Below are 11,515 nucleotides of genomic sequence, written 5' to 3' on the forward strand. Positions count from 1 at the left end.
TTATAATTTTTTTTTTTTTTTGGTGTTTCTTTGTTGCAGATGAATCATTGATGTCTGGCGTAGACTTGCTGTCACAATACAACGTCCCTGCCACAAAACAGATGTCTCAGGAGCTCTGTTTTACAAACAAGAATGATTATAAAGGACAGAAAGAGAGTAAAAGGAAATGCCAGGTAACTTCAGATCAACAGAGTGAATACTTTCCATCTGGAAACGAAAGTACATTGGATGACTCCACTCTTGGCGGACTTTCTGGGATTCTCCAGAAGAAGCGGAAAACCCAGGACACCACAGTGGCACTGGGTACACGGAGCAGGTTTGCACTGAAGCTTGGCACATTTGATGCTGTTCCTTGAAATGCATTACACGTGCAACTGTTACTCTGAGGCCAAGCAGTTCAAATGCTCTACATATGTAATTAAAAAAACATTTTGTAAGTAAACAAACCTCAAAAAAAACCTGAAGACTTATTGGTTCAGCGAATGTTACCCCTTCCTCCCTGTAAATCGTGAAATGTTGAAGTGAGAACATTCATGATTGAAAGAAAAGGGTTCATACGGAGCCTGGCAATCGATTAGCATATAATTTGTTCCCTCAAGTTCAAGACCTTGAAAACGTGTATTTTTTGCCGTTTTTCTCAAAAGAGTTTGGAAAGGAAAAGGACATTGTCGTTTTTCCTTCATGCTTTCCATTAAAAGTGGAATTATTTTGCACGATCGCCGAAAAACGACGGAATGCCATCGGACCCATGACTTGAAAGGGAAAACCAATTCTTCCACGACACTAATAGCTAATTACACCGCCTCGGGTCGTTGCCGAGGAAAAGGGGTCGATGCGCGATGCATGTCAGGTCTGGGGAAGAGGCTCGGAGATGACTCGAAACTGAATATATATTGTGAAACAGAAAAGGCACTTTTTTGAAACCAAAACCACTGGCTCTAAAATTAATTATTGCCTCCATGCTTAGAAAAAAAACAAAAAAAACTTTAGTTGCTCAAACAAACGTACCACACTGACATGCTCCTGCAGCGTGGGGAAAAAAAATCTACCATTTTTATTCACGTCCTCTCGGAGAATAATAATAATACCATTCCTTTCGTGCCGTAAAGGCACATAGGGCTTCTGAGGCAGTTTTCTTGGCTGGGAGTACAGTCCTAAACAGGTCGCCACTCCGACGCAGTCTCAGAGAACATGGGAACGTAATCCCAGAGGAGAAGGATGTAGATTTTCCTCGAGGAATTGTGTCCCGTTGTATAGTTTTCCTGGTCGTTGTTGGATTAAGTTAACCAAAGCCATGTTTTTTTTTAACAATGGGGAAATCAAGTTTCTATGATCATTCACTCTCTGGAGGTGATTGCAAATTGGTTGGCTGTAGATAAGAAACATGTTCACCGAGCACACTGTCAAGTGCGAACGTGGGTTTTGACATTCGAGATATGAATGAGGTGGCTACAAAGAGCCACGTGGCTTGAGCAAAACTTGAGGATGGTGAGCTCCATGAGATCCCATGACATGCCTACTTCCGTCACTCGTTTGGAGCAAAGTGAGCCATCAACCTTCTATACATCCCATTCATCCACAGCACACAGTCATCGTCGTACGAAATGCCTGTTTGGAAAGTATACAAAACCTGTCGAGTAATCGGCTGTATGTAGGTTAAACTGGCCTGGGAAATATGCCTGTTGTTGGCTTAATGGATGGGGTAGCAGGCTTGGGATCCGAAGGTCCTGAGTTCAAATCCTGCATGGCTGTTTAATTGATACCAGGTGGGGTTGACTCAGCCTGTTATCCTTTCGAGGTCAGCAAAATGAGTGCCAGGTTGCTGGGATGATTGAGTGATTTGAGTATTCTGTGTCAAAGTGGCGACCCGTCTAGGATTGTGCCCAATAGCCCAGGAGACTGTTTCGGCAGCACCGACCCTCTGCGCAGAGTAAGGTTCCAATGGATGGAATTATTGGCCTTGGAAATGATAGACTTAACCTGGAATTTTGGACAGGTAAAGGTGTACGAACCCTCCTATAAATGTATACATATGCATCACGCATGGAGACTCATAACCCTTTGATTGTTGTTTGTGATTGGTTCGTACGTGACCCTGTTAGAAATCTGCTCGTACAAAGTGCAAATCGCACAGCTCACTTGGAACAAAGTTCTGTGTGGATTTAAAAGGGCATCACCCATCTTCATGTCCTCATTCATTGAGGGTGCATCTCTACCTTTTGAGGCAAGGCAGTTGATGATGTCGAATGGCAAATCCTATGCGATTGTGAACATTGAAGTATTTGCAGAGGTAGTCAAAAATTCAGCTGTTGCAGTTTGGCTGCAAATTTTGCCGCTCCCTCGATCAAGAAGCGTTTTGTTGCTGGAAGACTGTTATGTGTATCGTCGTTGAAAAATGTGTTATTTTCCTGTTGACGAGGGTCCTTGCTGTCGCTAGTGCATGATAGGTCACGTTAGTGCACGGGAAAGTGCATGATAGGTTACAGCCACTGTTTAATAATGACGGTGCATTTTAAGCCTGGTGTTGGCTTAGTGGTTAGGGTGGCTGGCTTGGGATCTTAGGGTCCTGAGTTTGAGCCCTGTTTTCCGCTGAATTAACACCAGGTGGGGTTGACTCAGCCTGTCATCCTTCCGAAGTCAGCGAAATGAGTAACGGTGTACTGGTATAGGGGCACAGCATTAGTGCCATAGTCAAGCCCCAACAAAATCATAGCTACCCAGCAGTCAAGCTGCCATACGCAAGAAGAAGAACAAGGCGCATTTTGAATTTGGAACAAACTCGTCGAAAGCTCTCTCTTGTCTTATAAAGGAACCGCCCAAGGAAGAGAACATGAAAGTCGTGTTAATATTTAATTGTAGACGTGTTTTACGTAAAGTGCAAAGACCAAGCATATGCAGGAATCCATCCATCAATTGGGACCATACTCTGTGCAGAGCGTTGGTGCTGCCTAAGCTGTCTCCTCGGCTATTGGACACAATCCTAGACAGGTCGCCACTCCGACACAGGCTACCAGCAAGCTGGCACTCATTTTGCCGACCTCTGAAGGATGACAGGCTGAGTCAACCCCACCTGGTATTAATTCAATAGCCAAGGGGGCACCTCCATCAGTACACATTACAATTGCTGGATGTGGCCGACTGTTCCTGTCTGTACGAAGAATTGCAAATCAAATTAATTGTTATAATGATGATTCTTGTATGGTTTTTCACAAATTATAAAACCACAGCTCTTTGTTTGTATGATTAATGCATATGCAAGTTTATTTTGTGTTTAGTTATTGGTGCTAAGTTTGTGTCTTTGCTGCTTGTCACCATGCAGGTTTTTCTCCAATTCGAAACCAAGGGAATGTGAGGGAAGGAAGACCAAGGAGCTTGTTGCAACAGCCATGACTATGGGCAAGCTTTTTTGTGCAGAGGATGCGGACACAGAAGACCCCATTCATTCCAATGACGCGTTGATAAAATTCTCTCCGTCAAAACCAGAAACTATAATGCCGGAAGACGATTTTCAAGCCAAGCAGTCAGAGGAAGCTGCAGTTGAAATTGAACATGGCACACAAGGACAACGTGGGTCCTGCGGTGCATTTACTTGGCCCAATGTGAAAGAGGACGAAGAAAACACTCGCAAAACAGATTCTGTTGTTGGCATACTGAGCCAATTCAAAATGCAGCCTGTGCACCAGAAGAGCATGGCGAGTCGTAACCCCTTTGCTGTCGTCAATCGTTTGGCTTCAAACTCTATGACCAAAGAAACGCAGAGCTTTGATTCTGGCTTCTCTGAGGAATCCACGTCGTCGTCTGACAAGCTGTTCCCTTTCTCTGGCTCACCAAATAGCTGGGAGGAGACTTGTAGTTCCCAAACAGAAACATTTAGTCAGGTGAGATTAACTGCACATTTCTGAAGCAAATGATCGGTTAACTTTTATTCTACAATACATCGTGAAGCATCAAACAAAATAAAAGTCTGATTTATTTCTAAAAAACTTGTTACCTTCGCCAAAGGAGAGGGTATTACATTGTGGTCTGTTTGTCTGTTTATCCACACATAATGTGCTAACGTAGGCCATAAACACCACCTAGTGGTAGCCAGTAGTACACGTTTCCAAACAGAAATGTACTTTTTGTTTTTCAACTGAGTACGTGTATAAAGTATGTACCATTTGAATATGAGTACGTCTACAAAGTATGTACAATTAGAATGTGAATACATGTATAAAGTATTACAATTAGAATGTGAGTACGTGTATAAAGTATGTACAATTAGAATGTGAGTACGTGTATAAAGTATGTACAATTAGAATGTGAGTACGTGTATAAAGTATGTACAATTAGAATGTGAGTACGTGTATAAAGTATGTACAATTAGAATGTGAGTACGTGTATAAAGTATGTACAATTAGAATGTGAGTACGTGTATAAAGTATGTACAATTAGAATGTGAGTACGTGTATAATGTGAGTACGTGTATAAAGTATGTACAATTAGAATGTGAGTACGTGTATAAAGTATGTACAATTAGAATGTGAGTACGTGTATAAAGTATGTACAATTAGAACGTGAGTACATGTATAAAGTATGCACAATTAAAATGTGAGTACGTGTGTAAAGTATGAACAATTAGAATGTGAGTACGTGTATAAAGTATGTACAATTAGAATGTGAGTACGTGTATAAAGTATGTACAATTAGAATGTGAGTACGTGTATAAAGTATGTACAATTAGAACGTGAGTACATGTATAAAGTATGCACAATTAAAATGTGAGTACGTGTATAAAGTATGAACAATTAGAATGTGAGTATGTGTATAAAGTATGTACAATTAGAATGTGAGTACATGTATAAAGTATGTACAATTAGAATGTGAGTACGTGTATAAAGTATGTACAATTAGAATGTGAGTACGTGTATAAAGTATGTATAATTAGAATGTGAGTACGTGTGTAAAGTGTACAATTAGAATGTGAGTGCATGGATAAAGTATATACAATTAGAATGTGAGTACGTGTATAAAGTGTGTACAATTAGAATGTGACTCCGTGTATAAAGTATATACAATTAGAATGTGAGTGCATGGATAATATATAAACAATTAGAATGTGAGTAGGTGTATAAAGTATGTACAATTCGAATGTGAGTACGTGTATAAAGTATGTACAATTAGAATGTGAGTACGTGTATAAAGTATGTATAATTAGAATGTGAGTACGTGTGTAAAGTGTACAATTAGAATGTGAGTGCATGGATAAAGTATATACAATTAGAATGTGAGTACGTGTATAAAGTGTGTACAATTAGAATGTGACTCCGTGTATAAAGTATATACAATTAGAATGTGAGTACGTGTATAAAGTATATACAATTAGAATGTGAGTGCATGGATAATATATATACAATTACAATGTGAGTAGGTGTATAAAGTATGTACAATTAGAATGTGAGTACGTGTATAAAGTATGTACAATTAGAATGTGAGTACGTGTATAAAGTATGTATAATTAGAATGTGAGTACGTGTGTAAAGTGTACAATTAGAATGTGAGTGCATGGATAAAGTATATACAATTAGAATGTGAGTACGTGTATAAAGTATGTATAATTAGAATGTGAGTACGTGTGTAAAGTGTACAATTAGAATGTGAGTGCATGGATAAAGTATATACAATTAGAATGTGAGTACGTGTATAAAGTGTGTACAATTAGAATGTGACTACGTGTATAAAGTATATACAATTAGAATGTGACTACGTGTATAAAGTATATACAATTAGAATGTGACTACGTGTATAAAGTATATACAATTAGAATGTGAGTGCATGGATAATATATATACAATTACAATGTGAGTAGGTGTATAAAGTATGTACAATTAGAATGTGAGTACGTGCATAAAGTACTGCAATTAGAATGTGAGTACGTGTATAAAGTACTACAATTAGAATGTAAGTACGTGTATAAAGTATGTACAATTAGAATGTGAGTACGTGTATAAAGTGTGTACAATTAGATTGTGAGGACGTCCATAAAGTATGTGCAATTAGAATGTGAGTACGTGTATAAAGTATGTACAATTAGAATGTGAGTACGTGTATAAAGTATGTACAATTAGAATGTGAGTACGTGTATAAAGTATGTACAATTAGAATGTAAGTACGTGTATAAAGTATGTACAATTATAATGTGAGTACGTGTATAAAGTATATAAAATTAGAATGTGAGTATGTGTGTAAAGTGTCCAATTAGAATGTGAGTGCATGGATAAAGTATATACAATTAGAATGTGAGTACGTGTATAAAGTATTACAATTAGAATGTGAGTACGTGTATAAAGTGTACAATTGGAGTGTGAGTACGTGTATGAAGTATGTACAATTAGAATTTGAGTGCATAATGGATAAAGAATATACAATTAGAATGTGAGTACATGTATAAAGTACGTACAATTAGAATGTGAGTACGTGGATAAAGTGTGTACAATTAGAATGTGAGTATGTGTATAAAGTATGTACAATTAGAATGTGAGTATGTGTATAAATTATGTACAATTACAATGTGAGTACGTGTATAAAGTATGTACAATTAAAATGTGAGTATGTGTATAAAGTATGTACAATTATAATGTGAGTACATGTATAAAGTATGTACAATTAGAATGTGAGTATGTGTAAAAATTATGTACAATTAGAATGCGAGTTTGTGTATAAAGTATGTACAATTACAATGTATGTGTATAAAGTATGTACAATTAGAATGCGAGTTCGTGTATAAAGTATGTACAATTACAATGTGTGTACGTGTATAAAGTATGTACAATGAGATTGTGAGTACGTCCATAAAGTACGTACAATTAGAATGTGAGTACGTGTATAAATTGTGTACAATTCATCGACTCCTATGGAGAAGGACTAGAACCTCCCATGCTCAGGGTTTGTGACTTGAGTCTGAAGGATTAACTTGAGTCCGGGGCTAAAATGACTTCAAGAAGGGCTCGAGACACGATCTCGGGATCCATATAGGGGTTTTTGAGGACGGCGAGTTCAATAGTGTCATTTTCAACACCACCTGAGGTCATCTTCCAGGTCAAAAGGTCATATTTCAAGGTCAAATTGCTGAATTTTGGTATTTTTTGCCCGTTTTTGTGTCTAACTCTTAAACGGTGAGAGATGGCTGATTGTAATAAGATGCAAGTGTGTCGAGCTGTCAAACTTTGATATTTATTGTCATATATTGTTTTACATAAACATTATATGCATGTCACAACACTATGCCTATTACAACTATGTCTATGTCCATCACGAGTTGGAGAGCTTTTCTTGCCTACTGAGGCATCCCAAACCTTTTTCTTTGTCACTTACATTGAGGACATGAGCTTTCAATGGAATGTTAGCTGAAGTAGTACATGCAGCATTACTACTATCTAAAGGTGCATCTACAGAGGATAACAGCTCAGCAAAATGAAATCGGCAACGCATTTTAGTCTTGTCCTACAAATTATAGGCATTATGTACAAAAAAGACGGTTGACAAAGTCGGCACACTCAATCCACCTCTATTCAAATTTCTAGAAATTCAGATGACACCTCGTTACCATCTTCATCATCAATGATCTCCTCCATACTACTGCTATCGCCATATTTCTGAACAAGGTGTCCGGCCAAATAAAATACTTTATGCTTAAGGGCATCGTCAGACCCCAAGAGATCCTGAGTGTCTTGAGGAGTAATCTCGTCAATGAGATCACTTCGCTCATCTGGATTTATGGAAGTTGTACAGTTCTTGTCACAATCAATCACACGAGAACTAGATTCGGGCATAACGTCATGCTTAATGAGTGTTTGCAAATTTACAATTTTAGCTGCAGCCATAATGTCAACTACGTCAATGTAGAAGTTTCCACCGCTTCTTTGCCTGGCTTGGCCGAAAAACTTTTCCAAGGCTTCATCTGCAAATATAGCAGGAAGAACGTAGTCAAAGTCTTTCTCTGCCAGAAGATGCAGCTGCGACAGAAGGAAGGTGAAATGAGGAAGCTCGTGTGCCTCGGTCATCCAACAGAGCTGGCTTATTACAAGCTGAAGAATTTCCTTGCTTGTGTATTCATAGATGTTTACCTGGTCAGTTATGGATCTAATCTGGGACCATTTTGAGAGCAGGCTGTTCTTCTGCAAAGGAAAAAATCGTTTGGGCACCTCAATGCCATCTTTTCAACTTTATTCAAGAATAGAAATCCAAAAGGTGAGTAAACTTGTTGGAAATGAAAGAACTGCTTGACAGTTTGTCCAGTAACATCAGTTCTTGAAAGGTAAAGGTTTTCCTGGTCTTTTATGACGTTAAAGCCAGGAAAATAGGAGCTGATTTTAGCACAGAAGTGGTCGAAATCTTGGATATTGTCTGCAGCCTCATCAGCTGCCTGCATCTTCTTAGCTCTTGATTCTGACGTAGAACATGATGTTGGGTGTGGGGCTGAGGTCATCTGATTCAAAGCTGATTTCGGTACTCCAGGAAATATTGATGGGGGTTCTTTGGGTCATTTGCCACCCCTAACTGACACACAATCACAATTGAAATGTGTCTCAAAATATATATATATATATATATATATATATATATATATATATATATATATATATATATATATATATATATATATATATATATATATCCTTTGAGCACTTCAAGCTTTCTTTCTCATTTGGCATTGCCAATATCCATCTCTCCCTCTCCTCAGGATCTTTTGGGAAGGATATGACCTTTACATAAGGCGTCCCATCATAGTTTCCTCGCCAACCAAAGCAGCTGCAACGATGTGGCATATTGTCACCAAAGCAGGAAACAACACAAAGATCCTGTGAGATCACCAGCTGGACAGTTTCTGAAAGAGAAACAAAACATACATTAGTTAACGATGATATAAATCAGCAAGTAGGTGCAGTAGGTCCACAGTCATGTTTTGTCATAGACTTTACAAAAGTTTTCCTCAATAAGTTAGACACAAAAACGGGCAAAAAAATACCAAAATTCAGTAATTTGACCTTGAAATCTGAACTTTTGACCTTGAAGATGACCTCAGGTGGTGTTGAAAATGACACTATTGAACTCGCCGTCCTCAAAAACCCCTATATGGATCCCAAGATCGTGTCTCCAGCCCTTCTAGAAGTCATTTTAGCCCCGGACTCAAGTTAATCCTTCAGACTCAAGTTACAAACCCCGAGATCGTGAGGTTCCAGTCCTTCTCTATAGGAATCTATGGTACAATTAGAATGTGAGTGCATCCATAAAGTATGTATAATTAGAATGTACGAACGTGTATAAAGTATGTAAAATTAGATTGTGAGTACATCTATAAAGTATGTACAATTAGAATGTGAGTACGTGTATAAAGTATGTACAATGAGAATGTGAGTGCATGGATAAAGTATATACAATTAGAATGTGAGTACATGTATAAAGTGTGTACAATTAGAATGTGAGTATGTGTCTAAAGTACGTACAATTAGAATGTGAGTACGTGTATAAAGTATATACAATTAGAATGTGAGTACGTGTATAAAGTGTGTACAATTAGAATGTGAGTATGTGTATAAAGTATGTACAATTAGAATATGAGTACTTGTATAAGGTATGTACAATTAGAATGTGTGTACGTGTATAAAGAATGTACAATTAGAATGTGTGTACGTGTATAAAGTATGTACAATTAGATTGTGAGTACGTCCATAAAGTATGTACAATTAGAATGTGAGTACGTGTATAAAGTATGTACAATTAGAATGTGATTACGTGTATAAAGTATGTACAATTAGAATGTGATTACGTGTATAAAGTATGTACAATTAGAATGTGAGTACATGTATTAAGTATGTACAATTAAATTGTGAGTACGTCCATAAAGTATGTACAATTAAAATGTGAGTACGTGTATAAAGTATGTACAATTAGAATGTATGTACGTGTATAAAGTATGTACAATTAGATTGTGAGTACGTCCATAAAGTATGTACAATTAGAATGTGAGTACGTGTATAAAGTATGTACAATTAGAATGTGAGTACATGTATAAAGTATGTGCAATTATAATGTGAGTATGTGTATAAAGTATGTACAATTAGAATGTGAGTACGTGTATAAAGTATGTATAATTAGAATGTGAGTACCTGTGTAAAGTGTGTACAATTAGAATGTGAGTACGTGTATTAAGTGTGTATAATTAGAATGTGAGTACGTGTATAAAGTGTGTATAATTAGAATGTGATTACGTGTATAAAGTATGTACAATTAGAATGTGAGTACGTGTTTTAAGTATATATAATTAGAATGTGAGTATGTGTATAAAGTATGTACAATTAGAATGTGAGTACGTGTATAAAGTATGTACAATTAGAATGTGAGTACATGTTTTAAGTATGTATAATTAGAATGTGAGTACGTGTATAAAGTGTGTATAATTAGAATGTGATTACGTGTATTAAGTATGTACAATTAGAATGTGAGTACGTGTTTTAAGTATATATAATTAGAATGTGAGTATGTGTATAAAGTATGTACAATTTGAATGTGAGTTCGTGTATAAAGTATGAACAATTACAATGTGAGTTCATGAATAAAGTATGAACAATTAGAATGCGAGTACGTGTATAAAGTATTACAATTAGAATGTGAGTAAGTGTAATAACGTATGTACAATTAGAATGTGAGTGAATATGTCTGTAAAGTATCTACAAATAGAGTTTGAGTATGTGTATAAAGTATTTACATTTAGAATGTGAGTATGTGTTTAAAGTTTTTACAGTTAGAATGTGAGTGAATACGTCTCTGAAGTATATACAATTAGAGTTTAAGTACGTGTATAAAGTTTGCACTCTGAAACCACACTGAAGACGTTTGTTTTTTTCGCACTCTCATTTTAGAGAAAGTTAGCTTTTTTTGCATCCTCACCCCACTGAAAATGTTAATTGTCACACACCCATTTCCATTTGAAGCTTGCAATTTTGTTTTAACTTTCCCAGAATAGTGATGCTACTGTGAATTCTGATCATGGTGATGATGGTGATGATGGATTAGAAACCGAGTGCTTGTCCCGAAAACCAACAATTCCTCTCGTGCACATGAAGGTAAGATTCCTTCCTTTTTCACATAACGTATGTTAGACTTGAGGAACATGGGTTTCATTAGCAGACAAACAAGACGCACATTTTGCATCACCTTGATGGCCAGGCGAGTTGTATGTTGAATTGGCAATTCAGTAAATTTACTTAAATGCAGCAAAGCATTCGTCCGATATGGACACCAGCCTGTATTCACATTTTAAATATTTGTGACTATCCTGATTGTCTCTCTCATCCCACCTTTTCTGTACAGAGCCCGGGACTCTCGCGGTTCATATCTTTGAGCACCTTACGTAACCGACCAGCTAATCACATGGGAAAAGCCAAGGCTAGTGGTCTGAGCAGGAAGAGATATCCCAACCGTTCCCATCTGGGTGAGAAAAGGCAGGAGGAAAAGAAGCAGATGACACTTACCA

At 37.2% G+C, this 11,515-nt stretch overlaps 1 protein-coding gene across 2 annotated transcripts in view; it reads left to right on the forward strand.

The window, feature by feature from the left end:
- Positions 1-11,515, forward strand: part of EXO1 (exonuclease 1) — a 53,761-nt gene that overhangs the window by 36,082 nt on the left and 6,164 nt on the right. For both annotated transcript variants that reach the window (XM_085888092.1, XM_085888091.1), the window contains exons 10-13: positions 40-316; positions 3,320-3,878; positions 11,001-11,105; positions 11,353-11,515. The exon at positions 11,353-11,515 is cut by the window's right edge and continues 28 nt beyond it. In XM_085888092.1, the coding sequence (XP_085744218.1) occupies positions 40-316; positions 3,320-3,878; positions 11,001-11,105; positions 11,353-11,515 (1,104 nt within the window). The remainder of the gene's footprint in view (positions 1-39; positions 317-3,319; positions 3,879-11,000; positions 11,106-11,352) is intronic.

This window comes from Eptatretus burgeri, chromosome 7 (genome assembly GCF_056783735.1).
Source record: "Eptatretus burgeri isolate ZD-2024b chromosome 7, Ebu_testis_v1, whole genome shotgun sequence".
In the NCBI taxonomy this organism is placed as follows: domain Eukaryota; kingdom Metazoa; phylum Chordata; class Myxini; order Myxiniformes; family Myxinidae; genus Eptatretus; species Eptatretus burgeri.